The 22,225-nt window shown below is 31.9% G+C and overlaps 1 protein-coding gene across 3 annotated transcripts in view; it reads left to right on the forward strand.

Moving 5' to 3' along the window:
- Positions 1–22,225, forward strand: part of LOC134711861 (beta-arrestin-1-like) — a 65,068-nt gene that overhangs the window by 9,872 nt on the left and 32,971 nt on the right. Inside the window, exons 1-2 of one of the 3 annotated variants that reach the window (XM_063572808.1) lie at positions 12,830–12,942; positions 20,090–20,120. In XM_063572808.1, the coding sequence (XP_063428878.1) occupies positions 12,935–12,942; positions 20,090–20,120 (39 nt within the window). In that variant the 5' untranslated portion in view covers positions 12,830–12,934. Of the gene's footprint in view, positions 1–12,829; positions 12,943–16,501; positions 16,714–20,089; positions 20,121–22,225 lie in introns of those variants that run through there. The other 2 variants (XM_063572806.1, XM_063572805.1) reach the window with 2 other exon arrangements.

A 22,225-nucleotide genomic window follows, 5' to 3' on the forward strand; every position in this document is an offset into this window, starting at 1 on the left:
TAGGACCAAAAATAAGGCAATCATAGTTGCTAAGGTTAAATTTGAGTCGAAGCTCATTATTTATAAGCCATTCACTACATTGGATGATTCTAGTTGGAAACCAAGTTTTAGAGAAAGAGCATTACGTTTTTTATTGGAAAATATTATAGTACCATTATGATTCAGTCTCCAATATGCAGATGAATCATCTGCATACTGGAGAATGATTAATTGTTGGTGTTAACACCATTTTCAGTACTCCTGGCAATATCATTGCTTGTTTTAATTGTTGGAGAAAACCACCAAACTAGCACAGGAAAACTTGCAATCTTTAAGCTTGTCAATGAAGTTATGAGTCGAACACACCTGCCACAAGCATGGTTCATGAAGTTATTAGTCAAACACACCTGTCACAAGCATGGTTCATGAAGTTATGATTCAACACACCTGCCACAAGCATGGTTCATGAAGTTATGAGTCAAACACACCTGCCACAAGCATGGTTCATGAAGTTATGAGTCAAACACACCTGCCACAAGCATGGTTCATGAAGTTATGATTCAACACACCTACCACAAGCATGGTTCATGAAGTTATGAGTCAAACACACCTGCCACAAGCATGGTTCATGAAGTTATGATTCAACACACCTGCCACAAGCATGGTTCATACTCACATATCTCTGTGTTGACAGTCTATTGATTATTGTTCTTGAACTACTCTGCCAATAAAGCTCATTACAGGGGAAGTTTACTGAGTTAATGCTAATGGATATGCCATTGACACAAAATAGAAAAAGTAAAGGTCCTAGGATAAATCCTTGTGGTCCTCCATAGGTAAATGTCAAATGTCTGTCAAATTTGATTCTGTGCCATTAACACCAATCCTTCTTGTTAAGTATTCCAAATTCCAATCACATGAGGCTTGTTGTGAATAATTTGATTGTCAACTGGACCAAATCCCTTTTGAAGCTTGATATTACCTTCCTGGTATACAGATCTTTACAACAGCATAGTGATTGCACAAAAGCATACAAATTGAATATAAATCTAATTTTGTAACCAATGTCTTAGTTCTTTGACTACAGTTATTCTGTTTCAGAAACCTATTATGTTTCAAATATTTACAATCCAAATTTAGACATGTATCAAGCGCGAGTATTGTGTCCATTTTTTGTCCCAACTGATCAAGGTTGGGCCTCTGCGGTTATGTCCAGCTGCGCTAAGAGAAGCAACTTATTCAGAATTATTTTCTCTTTAGATAAAACTCTTTGCAGTGATTTTTTTGCAAATAAATTTTATTGATTTCTCTAAGATTGTTTGGAAGTTACCAGAAATTAAAAAAGCTGAGAAATAATTTATTATGAAAAAGAAAACAAAACATGCTGGGAATCCTAAAGTATTTATGTTCAAGATGAGGAAGAGTTTTCATAATGATATATATATATCTACACATAGCTATAAGGCATGCCCTAATAATGGCAAAGAACTGCTATTTCTAAGACAAATTGGGATAAGCATTACTACAAGGTTTAAGCTAATAATATTGCCCTATTAGATCCCATTGCATGTGTCATCTTACTGAGCTGCCATTGACCTTAAAGAAAGTGTAAATAAACTTACCAGAAGCCGATGGACAAGTGGAAACCCAACTTGGATCAAACAATTACATTAATAATGGTTAAATAGAGAAAATGATATAGTGTTTTATGGATTAAATCATTTCGTTGTAATTGTTAACAGCTGTGTAATTACTTGTTACAAATTGTGCATTTGCTGACCATTATTGAATATCTGTGTCATATATATATATATATATATATATATAGATGGACATATTAACCATCACGACCATTGGTCAGTTTTCCTTTGGAATGTCGGTGGTTTTCTCCGGCACTTCAGCTTCCTCCACCAATAAAAACTGGCTGCCATGAATTAGCCTAAATGCGGAGCTTGAAAGTGGCGTTTAAACACCAAAAACCAAATCAAATCATTGTTTATTTTTAGGTTTGTTTGTGGTGTCTTACAAACAGAACTGTCTATAGTCAGATCTACAATTAAAAATTCATATCTTTATTTAATTATTTGGATAAAGATACAATTTAATGTATACTGAAAACCAAAGTCAAATTTTAGATATTAAATAAAGTTGACAGTCATTTTAAGCTTGATTATTCCACACAATACTTATGATAGTCTTACAGATACAAGCTGTGATGGTTTGTACTTTAATAGAAAGTCAAGATAACCAGTGTTGAAGTTACAAAAATAGGGAGATGTATGTGGTATGATTTCTAAGTAGACATCTATCCACCAGAGACCATATGATGTAGATGGTAGCATGGTACGGTGTGGATATTTATTAGATTTAAACTTCAGACAAACACTTCCCTTATATAATTACTGACGTTTGAGAGGTAAGGGACAGAGATAGATGTACCTTCTTAATTTGTAGCTCTTTCTGGATTGAAAATATATATACCTATACTTTAAAATTGCTCAATATTTAAGTCTTAAATCAATTTTAAAATACAATCACATTTTTTTCATTTTATGAGTAATGTATTTTTAATTTAAATGAATACTACTCTGTAGAATGCCTAAGATAAGTTTAATAATCTCAGACTTTTGGACTAGTAGCAGTTTGCACACATTGATTGCTAGTTCATATAGCTGTACACACATAATAATTACTAGTAGCTGTCAACACATTAGGATTACTAGTAGCTGTCAACTAATAAAGATTACTTGTAGCTATTAACAAATAATTTTACTCAGTAGCAGTCAACTCATCAGGATTACTAGTAGCTGTCAACACATCAGGATTACTAGTAGCTGTCAACACATCAAGATTACAAGTAGCTGTCAACACATCAGGATTACTAGTAGCTGTCAACACATCAAGATTACAAGTAGCTGTCAACACATCAGGATTACTAGTAGCTGTCAACACATCAAGATTACAAGTAGCTGTCAACACATCAAGATTACTAGTAGCTGTCAACACATCAGGATTACTAGTAGCTGTCAACACATCAGGATGTCTAGTAGCTGTCAACACATTAGGATTACTAGAAGCTGTCAACACATAAAGATTACTAGTAGCTGTCAACACATCAAGATTACTAGAAGCTGTCAACACATCAGGATTACTAGTAGCTGTCAACACATCAGGATTACTAGAAGCTGTCAGCTCATCAGGATTTCTATTAGATGTCAACTAATCAGGATTACTAGTAGATGTCAACACATCAAGATTACTAGTAGATGTCAACACATCAAGATTACTAATAGCTGTCAACACATCTGGATTACTAGTAGCTGTCAACACATCAAGATTACTAGTAGATGTCAACACATCAAGATTACTAATAGCTGTCAACACATCTGGATTACTAGTAGGTGTCAACACAACAGGATTACTAGTAGCTGTCAGCACACCGGGGTTTCTAGTAGATGTCAACTCATCAGTATTACTAGTAACTGTCAACACATCAGGATTACTAGTAGATATCAACACATCAGGATTACTAATAGATGTCAACACATCAGGAGCACTAGAAGCTGTCAGCACACCAGGATTACTAGTAGCTGTCAACACATCAAAATTACTAATAGCTGTCAACATATCAGGATTACTAGTAGCTGTCAACACATCAGCATTAATAGAAGCAGTCAACACATCAGGATTACTAGTAGCTGTCAACACATAAAGATTAAACACAAGTTATGATTACTAGAAGCAGTCACCACAGGGATAACTAGTAGCGGTTAACACATATATAACACATAAGAATTTCTAGTGTCTGTCAACACATATACATGTATAACACATAATCTGATTCAATATTTTATTAAAGGATTACTAGTAGCAGTATACATATAACACATAAGGATTATAGAAGCAGTCAATGTATATGGATTACTAGAAGCTGTCAACAAACAAAACATAAGGAATTACTAGTTACAGTAGACACAAAGGGATTACTATTAGCAGTCAACACTCAATGATTACTATATATAGCTAGTAGCTGTAGAAACACAGATTTCTAGAAGTAGCCAATCATCACTTAAGAATTACTACAATTGTCTTAAATCATTCCCAACTATTTGGTATTTGTTTCATCGTCTGTGCCATCATCACTTTTTTCTGAGAGCCACAATAGTTTGGTTGGCTGCACAATAGTTAATATAAGTAACCAATAAAGTCAACACATACATGTATATAAAAAAATATATATTAATTTACAATTTCTACACAACCATTTGTTAGGTCTTCTAACAAACATGGGATGAATAAGGCATGAAATATTTGACACTGGACATTAAGCAGACAATACTAATCAATAAACCAACTATAAAAATTATGTTGACATTTTCCATTGATTTCATGATAAATTTTTAACTATGAAAATCAAATAAGTTGTTAAAAATTAATGAAATAGGAATGTCACAAGTCAAAATATGCTGGATTTTCATTTTCATTAATGCAGCATCTGTACTTCTATGTACATGTATGAGATATTGTCAGTTTGTTAAAATGGTGTATAATTTATTATGTGAGATAGATACTGAAATTATAATGGAACAGAGTATGAGGTAGGTTACTATTAAGGCATGCATCATGTTGTAATGTTCTCTGATTTATATTCTAATTGGTTTTAGACCATAAATGGCATACAAAGACAATTCAACTATACATGGTTTAGGGATACAGTTTCAGTTTTACCAATTGTGGTGGCTTTGACCTTCATGCTTTTTGAAATGTATTTATTAGAAATAAACGACTTCTTGTCTCTTGAGTTCACATCAAGAAGCATGTAAGTGTGTGTGATAACATGTACTATGACTGACTTCCAACACTAGTAGGTTTCTCTGATATTTTACTCCTTCAATTTACACCCCTTGGATTCATTATTATTCAGTGGATACAATTTATTGTGGATTTCATGGTTTTAGGTGAAACAAGAAATTAAATAATCAACGATTGACAAATTTTATAATGGCTATATGAAGACTTTGGCAAAACCACAAAATAGATGTACATGAACATGCAAGTTTTCCTTCATCCACCAAAATTTAGTTTCCACGAAAAATAAATGAATCTAGATTAAGTTGAATGGACTCACTTTATAATGATTATATTATAAATGTGATTTGAATTATTGTGGAGAACAACCGACATGCTGATGTATGCCTACTTTTGATTCAATATACCGTATAGCGGGTTATTTTCGCGGGTGTAAAATTTCACGATTTTCATTGAATAAGGTATACGAAAAAAATTTGTGGTTATTATTTTGGCGGATTCAACATTTTTAACATTACCTTTGCATGTACACTTTTAAATTGGTGGAATCTATTTTGGCGGTTTTGCTCTATCCGCGAAAATAAGCGAAAAATTACACCCCGCGAAAATAACCCGCTATACGGTAGTTACAGATAATTTTATTTTTGCACTGTGAAGAAGCCAAGCACCTCTAAGATAAGTGTTTAAAGAATTCTTTTATATATACTTGTACTTGTGTTATAGTTTTAATTGATGGAGGTTGCAGATCTTTGAATTTTAGTTTACCAGACCAAAAGGCCAAGTGAGCTTTTCTCATCACTTGGCATCCATCGTCTCTCATTGTCAGCCATATAGTCTATTAACTTTTACAAAAAAACTCTTCTCTAAAATTATTGGACCAAATAACCAAACTTGACCACAATGATCTAGCTTACAAAATGTGTCCAATGACCCCATTTTCAAACCGACATTCATGGCTATAACAGAACAAGGGGGGTAAAATGCAAGTTTTGCCAATTATTTTGGAAACTGTTATAAATCAATAAAATCTGACAAGGGCAGAAATGATGTGAGTGTTCATCGTCAGTCAACTCCTTATTAGAGTTTTTAGAGTTATTGCCCTTTGATGACAATTATTCCTTTTTTTTGCGTTTTTGCCTTATTAAATTATAATATAAACTTTGAAATTACAAACAATGATCAACAAGGCAAGTTCTACAATCAAGTCAATTTCTAATAACATAGTTTATAGCCAGTCACTCTTTATAGAAGTGATAGCCCTTGAATGAGGAATTTCTTTTACCCTCTTTTGTGTTCTGAGCTAAGCAAGAACTAAAAAAGGTAGAGAAAAATAGACAAAAGGATCAGCAAGACAAAATCAACAAAACAGAGATATTTGATAGTTCAATTCTTGTCTACAATGTTGGATAGAGTCTTTTGTTGAAAATGCAAATATACATAGGTGAGCACATGCTCTTTAAAGAACCTCTAGTTTGATTGAATTGAAAATTTTCCAGCATATAGGTCCATTCTGTTATTGTGAAATAGTTCAGACTAATTCATCGTCTTATTTCACCTCCTCCTAGACCATCATAAGTCCACCCTGTTACTATGACAGAGTTCAGACTATTTCTTTGATTAATTGCACCTCTCCAGACCATCATAAGTCCACCCTGTTATCAAGACATAGTTCAGACTGTTCTTTGACTTATTGCACCTTCTCTCTGACCCTCATAAGCCCATTCTGTTATTATGACAGAGTTCAGACTAATTCATTGTCTTATTGCACCTTCTCTCTGACCCTCATAAGCCCATCCTGTTAATACAACATAGTTCAGACTGTTCTTTGACTAATCAGGCCTTCTTCCATACCACCAAGGGTTCTGTAACACAACCTTGACATATAGATCTTTAAGTAAAGTCATAACCAGAATTCTCAAGAGTCGGTATTGTATATTCAGCAGATATAAATCATGATACTCAAAAGTTCATTCTGACTTCTGATCAATAAATATACAGAAAGGATTTTCACTTGAAGATATTGATTTTGAACTTAAAAGTTACAGATGATTCAAGTACAGAATCGTTCATGTGTGTAAAACATAAGGATTAGAGGAAGTCTTTTGTTTTTTGAATTTTGAATGAGAAACAAAGCAGAGATAAAGTTTCCGTACAGTTGATACATATTTTGGATTCTGCCATTTCACAAGGGAATGAACTTCAAAATATCTTGACCACAAAATAAAAGTCCATCCATATTTTAATTCTTTTCCAATAATAATTACATTAGTTTTGATGGTTGCCATGACTGGTTAAAACAGAAATTCATGGTACAATTTATATATTAGCTCAGTCAATGTTTTTTGACAATCAGTGCAACAAGTATCACTAGAATATATACCAAAAAATATCTTCAAATTAAAAAAGCTAAAAATCTTAAACAAAACTTGTGAATTTGACTGCTTTAACCCAGTGAAGGCAAATTAGTCATCTGCAGTGTTAGATACTTCTAATTCAAAAGTAAAAATCAAAAACAAAGAGAAAATTAAAAAAAAATGAAATTTGTCTCTTTTAAATTTTGATCAATTCAGAAAAGGTGAATATTATGATGGATAAGAAATTATATTATAAGAACACTTTGGATTGCAATTGAATGTAGTCAAATTCAAGGAAGAAAATGGATATTTGAACTTAAGTTTTACAAGTTGTATACTGTATATATATATTGTATACTAAGACCAGGAACTAGTTGGCTTAGATAATCTTTTCCTTTTTTAGCTCACCTGGCCCGAAGGGCCAAGTGAGCTTTTCTCATCACTTGGCGTCCGGCGTCCGTCGTTGTCCGTCGGCGTCCGTCGTCGTCCGTCGTCCTGCGTCCGTCGTCGTTAACTTTTACAAAAATCTTCTCCTCTGAAACTGCTGGGCCAAATTAATCCAAACTTGGCCATAATCATCATTGGGGTATCTAGTTTAAAAATTGTGTGGCATGACCCCGCCAACCAACCAAGATGACCGCCACTGCTAAAAATAGAACATAGGGGTAAAATGCAGTTTTTGGCTTATAACTCAAAAACCAAAGCATTTAGAGCAAATCTGACGTGGGGTAAAAATGTTCATCAGGTCAAGATCTAACTGCCCTGAAATTTTCAGATGAATCGGACAACCTGTTGTTGGGTTGCTGCCCCTGAATTGGTAATTTTAGGGAAATTTTGCTGTTTTTTGTTATTATCTTGAATATTATTATAGATAGAGATAAACTGTAAACAGCAATAATGTTCAGCAAAGTAAGATCTACAAATAAGTCAACATAACCAAAATGGTCAGTTGACCACTTTAGGAGTTATTGTCCTTTATAGTCAATTTTTAACCATTTTTCGTAAATCTTGGTAATCTTTTACAAAAATCTTCTCCTCTGAAACTACCAGGCCAAATTTAAACAAACTTGGACGCAATCATCATTGGGTATCTAGTTTAAAAATTGTGTGGCGTGACCCGGACAACCAACAAAGATGGCCGCCATGGCTAAAAATAGAACATAGGGGTAAAATGCAGTTTTTTGCTTATAACTCAAAAACCAAAGCATTTAGAGCAAATCTAACAGGGAGTAAAATTGTTAATCAGGTCAAGATCTATTTGCCATGAAATTTTCAGATGGATTGGACAAACTGCTGTTAGGTTGCTGCCCCTGAATTAGTCATTTTAAGGAAATTTTGCCATTTTTTGTTATTATCTTGAATATTATTATAGATAGAGATACATTGTAAAGGGAAACAATGTACAGCAAAGTAAGACCTAAAAATAAGTCAACATGACCTAAATGGTCAATTGACCCCATAAGGAGTTATTGCCCTTTATAGTGAATTTTTAACAATTTTCATAAAATTTGTAAATTTTAACTAACATTTCCCACTGAAGCTCTTAGGCCAAGTTCAATATAGATAGAATGATTGTAAGCAGCAATAATGTTCAGTAAAGTAAGATATACAAACACATCACCATCACCAAAACACAATTTTGTCATGAATTCAAATGCATCCTTTGTTTAATATTCACATAGACCAAGGTGAGCGACACAGGCTCTTTGGAGCCTCTAGTTTCTAAATATTTGTAAAATTGATAATTTTCAAAACCTTGACTTGTGTTGATTTAATGTTTAAATTCTGTACATTTAGTATGGAGCAACATGGAATGAAAAAACTGGGCCTCATCTTGATATTTCCTGACTGACAGCCAGGGAAGAATCAACAAAATTAATTTTTTTCCATCTAATTCATAAGAAAATATTTTGAAGCAGTTTTTTTTCACTTTCATTATCCTTTAATTGATATTCTATCTTTTCCTTTGTATGCATTGTTGCAGTAACACACAATTTAAATTTACAATGAAAGCATCAGCATGCAAGAAGAAAGATATAGTATTTTGTTGCATTGTTATATGAACAATAATATAGATACAATTTTCAACATTTACATAATTAAAAAAAATCATTCTCAACCCCTGATAGTATGGTCATTATCCCAGTTGACCGATGGATATGTGTATCTGGCGCCATTGAAATACACAGATGATTGAAACAGAACAATGGTTCAATATTGCACTTGGAAAATTGATTAAGTTTGCAGTTTATTCTCGTTTTTAGTGTCTTAAAAAACTATCTGCTAATTGTGTGAAGTTTGCTTCTCATAAAGCACAGTAATTGTAAAAATGTATCATGTGACGAACTAATGGTATCACATGGTTACCTTAATCTTTATGGGTTGTTCTCCATGTTAATTATTTGTATTTCCTAGCTATAATTGTAAAAAGAAATTGTCTACTGGTCAGCTCAGGTTATATATCAAAGGCCTGTTGATCTGATGTAGTAATTATTTTCAGGTATTTGTTATTCTCTCTGTCTGGAATCAAACCATAGTTACTGATTGAAATATTGTAATTTTGCAATAAAAATCGTAAGTATGGAGCCAGTTGATGTCATCATGAGAAATAAACAAGACCAGAGAAAATTAATATGTTCTCTTAATAACAAGATCATATGGCAAATGAAGTCAATTAAATTATTCTATGTAATATTAGTGGAGACCAGTAGGGTTTGGATGTCAATAATATGCACTATAAACAGGATAAATATTCCCTTACTGAAATTAATTTTAATGAAATTAATTGTCTGCACAATGATCATGTAAATTCCAAGGACGTGGTACAATTCAGTGGCAATTGTAATCATGTTAGAAATTTTTGCTTTCGCATTTTTTGATAGCCTTTTTGTACATTTGGTGGATTTACCTGCAGGCTCAAAAGCCCCCCCCCCATCCTAAAGTGCCAATGATGTATAAATACCAAAGGAATATATAAGGAGGGCAGCTGACCTCTCCCCCACAAATGCCAATGATGTATAAATACTAGAGGCATTATAAATTCAAAGAGGGCAGCTGACCCTCTCTTCCTTTCTTGTATCACTCCATATTGACTTTCAAAGGGACACCTTTTTCTAAATCCTGGAAATACTTCAACTTAAAAGTCTTTTGGAACTATATATGAATAAGTGACCTTATACTAATAGAAAAAACTGCCAAAATTCAGCTTTAATTGATAAATTATTTCTTAAGTTTCTTAATAATTTTAAAACTAATCAGCAGAAAATGACAGAGCTCTAAGTTAATAACATCATCCTCTAAAGTCAACATTTTTCAATATCAAATCATATTTATTCATGTATCTTCTGAATTATATTTAAAAATGTAATGGATGGTATACTCTTATTTATGAATGTCAATTTTATTCATTTTAATTCTCCTGTAACAGATGTTCAATTACTTCTACCAAACTATTTGATAGTTGTGCTTGTTTAGATAGTTTATACAGGCAGTTCATATTATGTAGTTCCTACATCTAATAGATATGAATTTTGGTTTCTACAGATGAGTATATAGAGCAGGCCAGTAAGAAAATCATAGTTGGTAAATCTGAGTACTTAATAAATTTCATATTTGATATCTCAAGAGAACATTAATTTATAATTTGTGTTTCAGAGTTCATTAATTCACAGTTGGTGTCCTTGAGTATTCATATTCACAGTTGGGTATCTCAGAGTACTTTTATCCATAGTTGGTATTTCAGGGTACTTTTATTCACCGTTGGTATCTCTGGGTACTTTTATCCACAGTTGGTACTTGTACCTCCGGGAACTTTTATTCACCGTTGGTATCTCATGGTACTTTTATTCACAGTTGGTATCTCAGGGTACATTTATTTACAGTTGGTATCTCAGGGTACTTTTATTCACAGCTGGTATCTCAGGGTTCTTTTATACACAGTTTGTACATGTATCTCTGGGAACTTTTATTTACAGTTGGTATCTCAGAGTACTTTTATCCACAGTTGGTACCTCAGGGTACATTTATTCACCGTTGGTATCTCAGGGTACTTTTATTCACAGTTGGTATCTCAGGGTACATTTATTTACAGTTGGTATCTCAGAGTACTTTTATCCACAGTTGGTACCTCAGGGTACATTTATTTACAGTCGGTATCTCAGGGTACTTTTATTCACAGTTGGTATCTCAGGGTTCTTTTATTCACAGTTTGGTATCTCAGGGTACTTTTATTCATAGTTTGGTATCTCAGGATTCTTTTATCCACAGTTGGTACCTTAGGGTACATTTATTTACAGTTGGTATCTCAGGGTTCTTTTATTCACAGTTTGGTATCTAAGGGTACTTTTATTCATAGTTTGGTATCTCAGGGTTCTTTTATTCACAGTTTGGTATCTCAGGGTACTTTTATTCACAGTTGATATCTCAGGATACTTTTTTTCACAGTTGGTATCTCAGGGTTCTTTTATTCACAGTTAGTGTCTTGGGTACTTTTATTCACAATTGATATCTCAGAATACTTTTATTCATAGCTTGTATCTTGCCATAATCTTGGGGTACTTTTATTCATCACTGGTACATATCTCATGGTTAGAGTACTTTGATATTTGAATGAATAAATGATATAAACTTAACAGGCTTTATTAATTGATGGTTTATATAGAATCAAGATTTGAATACATTGAATATCTTAAATTGCTTAGCTATGAATTAGTATTTGATATTTAAAAAAATTCATTAATACATATTTATTTCAAAGGACTTATACATGATTTGTTTGTTGGTTCAGGTTTAAATATGTTGATTTCTTTATATTACGTAACACTTGTACTTAGATGTGCTCTTTACATGTTCTCAAAGCTATTTCCAGCTTCATGTAAAGGTAAACCATCAGTTTTCCAATCCTAATTGTCCACACATTTTAATTTATAGAGGATCTTAAAATAGATACATTGAAATGACAATTATTTACGTAAAATGCAGCTAAACACTGGCGGATCTAAAAGTGGGGGCCCACTGACTGCCTAAGAGGGGGCCCTAATGAATTCATATATTAAATTTTTATGTATACTAAATCAAAGACATCTGATAAAACTATTATTTTGAATAATGATCCTCAGCTCTTTCCCTAGTTAATTACACACAAGACTGTACTACAGACAATGCACAAATACATACAATGTACATGCAATTATAATTTTGTTTGATTGTCCATGTTACTACTATGTATATTTAGATGTCTTTTGATTATAGTGTAGTTGGGTTGCTGTGTCTTTCTTAGTTACGGTACTGTAAATATAAAAAAGAAGATGTGGTATGTGATAGTCTTCTTTAATTCATTTTTAGGGAGATTTATCTCAGACATAAGATGTTTGACACGACTGGTTTAAAATGTGGAAACTTTGTTTACATAAGAGCTAACTCCCAAATGTGTATTTTCTCTTGGAAAATAGAAATTTAAATTGCCTTACCATAATTCGAGAAGTGATTAATCAGTTGTTAAGAATCTTTCATAAGGATTTTGGACTGCTGCATAACTCCTAAGAGAGAAACATTCTTGTGTTAACAAAGAGATGCTAAATATAAGTAGAACAGGGTTCTTGCTAGTTTCGTTTTAGTTGTGTAGGGGTAATGACTTTCCAATCACTATTAGTGAGAGTTTTGCCAAAACCTCAACTGTGAAAATACATTAACTAGGACGTGATGATGATTTATTCTGAGAAAAACAATGTACACTAATGTTTGTAAGGAATATTTTCAAAATTTTATTGTGATTAAGACAAGCGCCATTTTGGATGACAGGGTAAGATTGTACTTTAAAATTTCTGTTGATGCAAATGAAACTTGATTAGGAAAATTAAATGCTGAAGAAAAAAAAGTAATGCAGTAATTTCTAGAAATGAGGTTAAAAAAGATGTGGAATAATCAGTAAAGATACAAAATATTATATATCATTGATAAATATGCTTTGGCAAATTTTGGATTTCTAGATTGCTGTTACAGAAACATATTAATCGTGTCTTAATGATATCAGAAATGCAGTTATCTGATGTGCTTCTTTATCTGCTCAAAACATGTTTACAGTCAGCGAGAAGTACACATTTACTTCCTACCTTATCTCTTATTTAATTAAATAAACTGTCAGAAACAATATGAAGGCTTTCTTATAATTATTTTGCAGAAAAAGACAGGAAAGTTGTTCAAGCATAACAATAAAATTGAGTATGGAAATGGGGAATGTGTCAAAGAGACAACAACCCGATAACAAGTTTAGAAGCAAAATGCATCTGCAGCCATACACAATATATGATCATAAGACAGCTACACAAATAAATGCTGTGTACACAGATTACCTTCATCATACTTACATTGACACAAAAATGTTACTAAAAAATTTACATTGTTTAAGATCCAAGTACCACTTGAGGAGCAGGAAGTACTCTTCCTTTCCGGAGTACTTAAGCTCACCTTCTGTTTTTGATAGGGTTCCTCTTCATCTTATCTTTATTTTACTGTGGGATGTTTTGTGGATTGTTGATTGTTAGGTCTCTTCCATTTTGTATACCATTGTCTTCTGGAAGTTTTTTCTCTTTGGCTCATTGTTTTGAAAGACTTGATAGAAAAACCATCTGTAGACAAATTTTGTTGTTGATTGTATTTATTTCACAATAGAATTAGTGTAGCTAGGAAGGTTAAAATTTGAATGCAACAATTGCAAACATGCATAAAAATGCATTAATTTCAAGCAAACAAGAAGGTAATAAACAAGTATGAATCTAGTAGCTCTGAACTTATATGAAATATGTGTCAATGATGATGATAGATATGAGAAAACGTACTTTACAGCTATGTATATAAAAGTGCTACTCTTTACTCATGATAAACATCTCAAATGGGGACATCCCTTTTACCTTTTGAAATTAATCCCATAATACATATCTCAATGAAATTAGTATTGACTCAGTAATCCTTAAACTATATACATTTCCTAATTAGAAGAGATGAAATTTTTCACTTATAATCAAATGTTGATTAATTAATTTCCGTATTGAACAGAGCAGTAACAAATTGTTTTTCGTCAATGTTCCAATATTTTTTTTGCTTTAATTACTGGGATCAATTTGATCTATATTTTGTGTTTTATACTAAATTTTTCCAAAAGCTGATTTTGCTATTGATTTTTAATATTGTACTTTGAAGACTTACAGTTCAAATTCAATTTTCATCAAAAGTGTAACTATAAAACCAGGTTTATTTCACAATTTTCTACATGATAAAACACCTGTTCCAAGTCAGGAATATGACAGTTGTTATCAAATGGTTTGATGTGTTTGAGCTTTTGATTTTGCCATTTGATTATGAACTTCTGTTTGAAGTTTCCTCAGAGTTTGGTACTTTTGTTATTCTTTTACTTTTTTTAACCAATCTGTAGTGGCAGATCCAAGGGGGGTCCCGGGGTTGGAACCCCTCTTATTTTTGGACGATTAATGCATTTGTAAAGGAACAAGTAGTTGGAACCCCCCCTTTTTCTCCTAGGTTAGGACCCAACCCCCTTTTGAAATGGCAGGCTCCGCCCCTGATCTGCATATCTGTATACATTATGACCTTGATCAGTACACAGTATCACCTTGAAAATTAAGAAGTCAATGGTGATGATCTCACTAAGAAAAAAACACTGAAAATGCGGTATCATTTTGATTTACTGCTTTTGTTAGTGGTGCATGGAAAAAAACACATGGCAGAGATGGATGGTTGAAAAAAAGAATATACAGTTACATGCATAGATGGACTCAATTTAGCATCTGACATAAATGCAGTTATTGCTGAGTTAAGGAAATTAATTTTTAATGGTTCATGACAAATAATAAATATGGTAATGGTTAGGGTAAAAATCATAGTCCTTCTTGAATACCAACAATTTTAACATGTGAAGTCTACATACAAAACTATGAAATGAGTAATTATTTTGTTTTTGTCCAGAATATTCATGCAATAATTTACAAGATTTGTTGAGCATACAGTAATTCATAAATCAATTAGTCAGTTTTTGCTATCTTAAAAATCCATAATATAAAGCAATGGTAATTAAGTGCTTGGGACAACAACAAGCTGTAATTTATTTGCATTTATTTATTGCTCTGTTTTCAATCATATTTTGTTTGAAATATTGTTGGGGCAGACACATTTTTGTTTGGGAAAATAAGATGAGAAAAAGGAGGAGGGGGGGGGGGGGGGGTTGTGTGATCTTGCAACCTCATTGGTTAATTATACAGGAGTTTTAAATAACTCCTCACCCCAGGTAAACTTGACTTGTTGATATAAAAAACCCAACTGTTATCTTTCGTGAATATATATATATATGTGTTCTTTACGTCTTGTTGTTCCTGCAGGTTACCTCAGTGACTAATGATCTTAATTGGACAATGGTTATATTGTTCCCATCATAGTGCTGTTAGACAATTCTCCCTCTTTCCTACCAAGTATATGTATTTTATAACAACAGACTTAACTAGTTAAGACAACTATTTCTCCTAAATTCTTGATTTATTTTCATAGTTTTATGAAAAATATACATACTATTATAGTGTGTACCACATCTTCTGTTTAATATAGTATTGCCAAAATGAGACAACTTATAATCCACCAGAGTCCAATTGGCATTTGATTTAACCAATTGCATGTAACTAGGCAGCCTTCAACAATGAGAAAAACCAGTTACTCACAGTCTCACTCTCTGAATTTTTTTTTTACCTAAATTCTTTAATAAAAAGAATATGTAAAAACAAAAAGTTTAGACATTACAGATTCTGTGAGAAAACCCCATGTCTATTAAATAAGCTTAAATTAATAGGTACAGACATGTCAAAATATTTTTTTTTATCTGACATACATTCCTTGCACAGGCGTCCTTCTTGAACTAATGAAATACCAAAAAAGATGAAATCAATTTAAGTAACTAGAATATAAAGTTAAGTATGAAAATTTTAGATATATGAAAAATTATGGCATTTCAATTTTGTCTTTTGTATCTTTATAGTTTAAAAAAAACCTTCTTTTTTTCTTTTTTTTTAAATTTTGGCTAATTAGTAATCCAATATCTATAAATATGAGATTAGAAATTCTAATTAGAATTGTTAGTGAGATGAGTGTTATACATATTTATGGAAGAATTGATTTTTATAGATCTTTTTACTAAAAATTAATGTGCAAGAATTTTTTTTATTGACATATTTCATAGAAATAACAAACAGTGTGATCAACAGAATCAGCGTATTGATTGAGTTGATTGGCGAGCTGATTGGCGTTCACCTGACTGTAATCACCTAAGGTCTTTGTCACGAACTTCTTCTTTTATTAATGTTACTTCATCAGCTTTCAGCAAAAATAGAAAAGTACTACACATCAACGTGACAACAAAGCCGATTGAAAGGATCACATGTTAATGATATTAGTTAATTAAGTAAAAAGTCATTTGTTTAACAAGTCTTCATTGTGTCTGGTTGTTTTTTCTGACCAACATGCCTTGTAGAAATACTGTGGGAGACAGTCTTAAAATTTCAGCAAGTAAAACAAGGTAGGGTGTAGATTTGTGTGTGTCTTTTCATCGTCTGTTCATTTTTTGGCGAGATTATTTTTCCTATTCTATACAATTCTTGTACATTTATTTATCAAAAGGCAATTATCAAGATTTATCTGGTCAAATTTGGAAGCAATTCATCTGTTATACTGTAAACCAACTTATTTTCGCGAGCGATTTATTTTCGCGACTTTCTCGAATTGAAAAATAATGTGAATATTAATCGTCGCGAATGTGTTATACATAATTCATTCCTTATTGAACTTCAGAAAATCGCGAAATTAAATAGCCGCGAAGTGGTCTAAAAAGGGTAAACCGCGAAATGAAGTATCCGCGAAAATAAGTTGGTTTACAGTATATATATGTGTGTCTTTTCATCGTGTGTTCATTTTTTTGTGAGATTATTTTTCCTATTCTATACAAGTCTTGTACATTTATTTATCAAAAGGCAACTATCAAGATTTATCTAGTCAAATTTGTAAGTAATTCATCTGATATACTAAAATTCATCTAAAATTACAAATAGTGTTTATTAGGTACTAAAGTGGAATGAATAAATACTAAATCAAATTTTGATGTAATTAGGAAATGATTTAATTTGCATTATAAGAATTAAACTGAAATAATTTATTTTAAATGGCCTTTGAACCATTGTCCTATTATGTTTTAAAATGCAAATGTAAAAAAAATATTATTTAGAGTTAAAAGAGAGATATTTACTGGTATACAATTACACAAGGTTTGACTTTGTTTATTAGAGGTTTAGGTAGGAGAAATGATAATGGTTACGAGAGTTGAGAGTTGAACAGCGGACAACTAAGAGCCAATGCACCTGCATGTAGCTAAGGAAACATTGAGTAATTGAAACATATGGTTTTCATGTAAACAAACTAGATACAACAGAGTATTCATTCAGTTGTTCTACTGGAAATATAAAAAAAAAACTTTATTTAGTATAGAGTTACCCATGAATTATGTTCTAGATGATTTTGAATAATGTTTAGGATATATTATTATTGCATAGAAATATAATATTTCCCATAGAAAGTAACCAACCGTTAGCTTGCAAAAAATTCCAATATTGCACTAGTGCAATAAATATTCAAAATTTATGACCTCATCAACGACAAAATCTTAGTTTAAACCAATTTTACTTTCAAATATATATTGCTATACAATAAAAGGGGATTAATGGCATTAAAAATATTTTTGAAGAAAATGCAATCCATATTACTTTTGGACATTTTACAAAATAGAGAATGAAGGACTAAAACAGGAACAAATGTGGGAGGGTGGAGTAAAGGAGTGTAAAAGTTGAAATAAAAGGTCAAGTGTTAAAATTAGCACTATTTCATCTCAAAACCCTACTAAAACATTTACAAGTACAAAATGTTAAAAATAAACATAAGTTGTTTTAATTACATATATTTAATGGGTATGTCAATTAACTTTAAGCATCACTTTAGCAAGTGTTCTGCCTTCAATTATAGGGTAATAAAGAATGTGCAGTAATTTAAACAATACCTGTACTGTTTTCAAAAAGATTTTCCTTCGACTATGCAATATTTGAAGATTTTTAAGCATCATCTGTGATTTTTAACCGGATTTTTGTGACAAAAATGTCGGTTATAATGATTTGGGGATGCTGGCAGTCGGACGGTCAGGAAGACGGGCGGCAATCAAATGTTGTCCGTGCATTAACACATGAAACATTCAACGAAACCTTTTAAAATTTTAATATGTTGTTACTGACAACTAAATGAAGGTCAAGTTCAATAATGACGATTTTGACTTTTACCGTTCAGGAGTTATGGTTCTTGAAAGATTGAAAAATGGTGTTTCCAGTCATGCCCGTGCATTTTCTCATGAACCATTCAACCAAAGCTTTTCAAATTTTAATATGTTGTTACTGATGACAAAATAGAGGTCAAGTTAAATAATGACGATTTTGACTTTTACCATTCAGGAGTTATGGTTCTTGAAAGATCGTAAAATGGTGTTTCCATTTACGTTGTTGCATTTATTCACGAACCATTCAATCTAAGCTTTTCAAATTTTAATATGTTGATACTGATGACAAAATGGAGGTCAAATTTGATATTGACGATTTTCACTTTCACTAATCATCAGTAGTGGTTCTGGTGATATTGCCAGGACACAAATAAATGTTCATAAATCTGGTTTGCTGTCGTTATGACAGCCTCTTGTTAGAAGTTAACATACATGTCAAGAACACATATTAGCACATATAAGTATGAACACAGCTATAAGCTACAAGAAACTCACGCTCATGTTATGGTCTGGCTATAGATCTGCTATCACTGAATCTACTAAATATATCAACTTCAAGTAATAAAAGATAATTGTGTTAGTGTAGGGCAGCTAAACATTATTTCTAAACCTTTGTGGGTAAATAGTTAATCAGGAATTGAAATTAATAACCCATATATTAAACCCAGTGGAAGTGTTAAAGGGAGATATTTGCTCTTTATTTAAAAAAAGAAAGAAGGGAAAAAATAGGTTCATCAAAAAGGGTAAAATGTAAAAGTAGCATATCTAAACTCTTTGTGACTTTTAAAACCAATAGCTGCTTTGGTTGTTACACAAATAAGGTTAATAATGTTACGAAATCATGCTCTTGTTAGGATTTATAGTATAAGTTTGATTATTTGAAATCTTGAGATGGATTTTATATGGGGGATAATTATTGTGAATTACAGTAAACTTGTAGAGAATTATCTGGTCTTCCTACAGATCATGAACAAGTTAGATCGACTGCTGAAAGAACCTGCTATCTACAATTCAATTTAAATGGTCTTTAAACCATTGTTATTTTACATTTTCAAACTGCATTTTATGGGTATTGGTCATGTTGGTAGAAGAAATGTAAGATAGTGGTAGAATATACTGAGAATAGATTTGATTAAAACTTGATACATGTAAAAAGATTGTCATTTACCAAATGTAGTAAAAAAACACATTTCTGCCTATTCGGTGCATTACTTTTATATATATATATATATATATATGTGAATAAAGAAATGGTATTATTATATAATATCTGTGCCATCTTCTATACCTGTGACATAATAAAAGATGTATTTAATTCACTTGACTTGACTGCATTATTTATTGATATTCGCAGCCAACATCCATGATATTTGCAGGTTAGTAGGTCCATACATGTATATTTAAAACACAACTATAAGTTCTGAAAATTCTTCTTTATTTTTTCCATGGTTGTATAATGTATTTGCATAGTTTTTGTCTTTTTTCAGTGTTATATAAAAGTTTCCTAATTTGTGACTCACACATCAAGTATGAGTGTTTGTATCTGACAATCAACTTTTAATTATAAATTGTTCTTTTTCAGAGTTTTCAAGAAAAGCAGTCCAAATGCAAAAGTAAGTATTGATTTTCATTACAAGTAAAAACCTGAAAAACAAACAGCATATTATTGCAGTAGTTGGCTTTTGGTAGTTATCAAACTTGTTACAGAAAACAGTGATACCTAATTGTAATTGGTCGTATATGTCAGTACATTTTTAGCTCACCTGGCCCGAATATTATCTTGAATATTATTATAGATACAGATAAACTGTTCATAGCAAAAATGTTCAGCAAAGTAAGATCTACAAATAAGTCAATTTGGCCAAAATTGTCAATTGACCCCTTAAGGAGTTATTGCCCTTTAAAGACTTTTTTCACAATTTGTTCATCATGTTGACTTACTTTAAAAAAAAATCTCCTTTGAAACTGCTGTATCAGTTGCAGCCAAACTTAGGCATAATGAGTTTCAGAGTATCTAGTATAAATTTTATATTTTATTTCCTTGTATGTTAAGAAACATAGCTCCTATGGCTAAAATAGAACATAGGAGAAAATGAATATTTTTTTTGGCTTTTGAAGAAAAAAGGACGATTCAAAGAACATTTAAATAAATTGAAAAGCCAAAATAATTATTGATGAGAGATTTAACCAAAAAAATTAAGGTGAGCGATTCAGGCTCTTGAGAGCCTCTTGTTTTCAAGTTATTGTGGAAGATAAATTTTCTGTTGTCAAATGAAGTGGTATAATTGCCAACCTAAAAACAGAATTCTTTTTGTCTCTGACATCTTATTCAAGTCAAAAAAATATGAGACCTATGGATACTGTTAGGTAGCAACAATATGCATTGTATTTGTAACTAGGTCAGTATAGGTCTGTGAAATTGGTTCAGTTTTAAAAGCATTGGTACATCTCATGTTCATGAGTTTATTTTAGCCTGCCTCTTAGCTTTATGTCATGATTTAAATTGACTTTGCAACTTACTTAAGTTTTCATGTTATAATTGTGTTTAGGTCAGTTTAAGGAGAACCACCCACTACTGATAGGTCAATGATATTTGGTATGCAGTAAGGCAGTTGTGTTAATTATGATTATATGCACATCTTGTCTGGGGACACAGTTATAGTCCTTTGACTTTTGTTGTCTACAAATAGAGTCTCTAGTGTGAACAGTGTATAACAAGCTAATTTTCATACACCTTCCAAATTAATTTCCTTATATTTTATGCCGAAAATAGTAAGTTAGGGGGGGGGGGGAGGGGAGGGGATAAAACATGTTTGAATAATTTGGGGGCCATGCATTTTAAGTAAAGTAGTGATCATGGTGATTTGGTCTAGTTTAAAAAGGCCAAAAATAAATATGTCTGAAGCCGTCAAACTGAATTTAACAGATGGATAGAGCAGGTGTGAAATTCTTTTTTTGTCTAAAAGAAATGCATTACACAATCCATTATAAGATAACTGTGTTCTTGAACCAACTCATTCATATCATGTGGTATGGACGCTGTGAATGGCAAAAAATATGTCTGTAAAATTGATTTGGAGCTTAGAAGTGAAAGGTTTTACACTAGAGCAGTATATTGACCTTCAGAGAGGAAAATATTTATGATTTACTAATTAAAACAATTTACTCTATCATGTAATTCCTAGGTATTAATGGTTCAGCATATGATCAGAGGATGTTAATTGCATTTGACATTTTATCTGCTGTGTTCTGATGAGATAGAGAAATCAATAGATATGTTCTGTAATATCTGAAGGGCATTACCAGGGAAAAAGAAATTATTAAGCATCCTTAATACAAAAATGACAAAATATTATCAATTTGAATAATTGGCTGTTTTGAGTGCCTGTATCTTGCACTTCAATTTTGACTTAGTTCAGTTGTATGCCTGCATGCCAAAGTTATTTCACATGAAGTCTTTTAATACAATGACCGAACAATAAGGATCATGCATTCTCATTGGCAGATTCTTGTCATTCTGGAGTCGATTTCACAAAAAAACTTACAACTAAGATTGGTCTTAAGTCGATCATGAACAAATCAGTATACTTACGATAAATCTTAATCCTAAGTTTTTTTGTAAAATCGACTACTGATCGTCTCATATTTGTCTTCACTTTTCTGATAATTTTTCTGCAAATGTAAATAAAATGAATTGTTGCAAATTTCTTAAAGTATA

Source organism: Mytilus trossulus, chromosome 3 (genome assembly GCF_036588685.1).
Source record: "Mytilus trossulus isolate FHL-02 chromosome 3, PNRI_Mtr1.1.1.hap1, whole genome shotgun sequence".
Lineage (NCBI taxonomy): Eukaryota > Metazoa > Mollusca > Bivalvia > Mytilida > Mytilidae > Mytilus > Mytilus trossulus.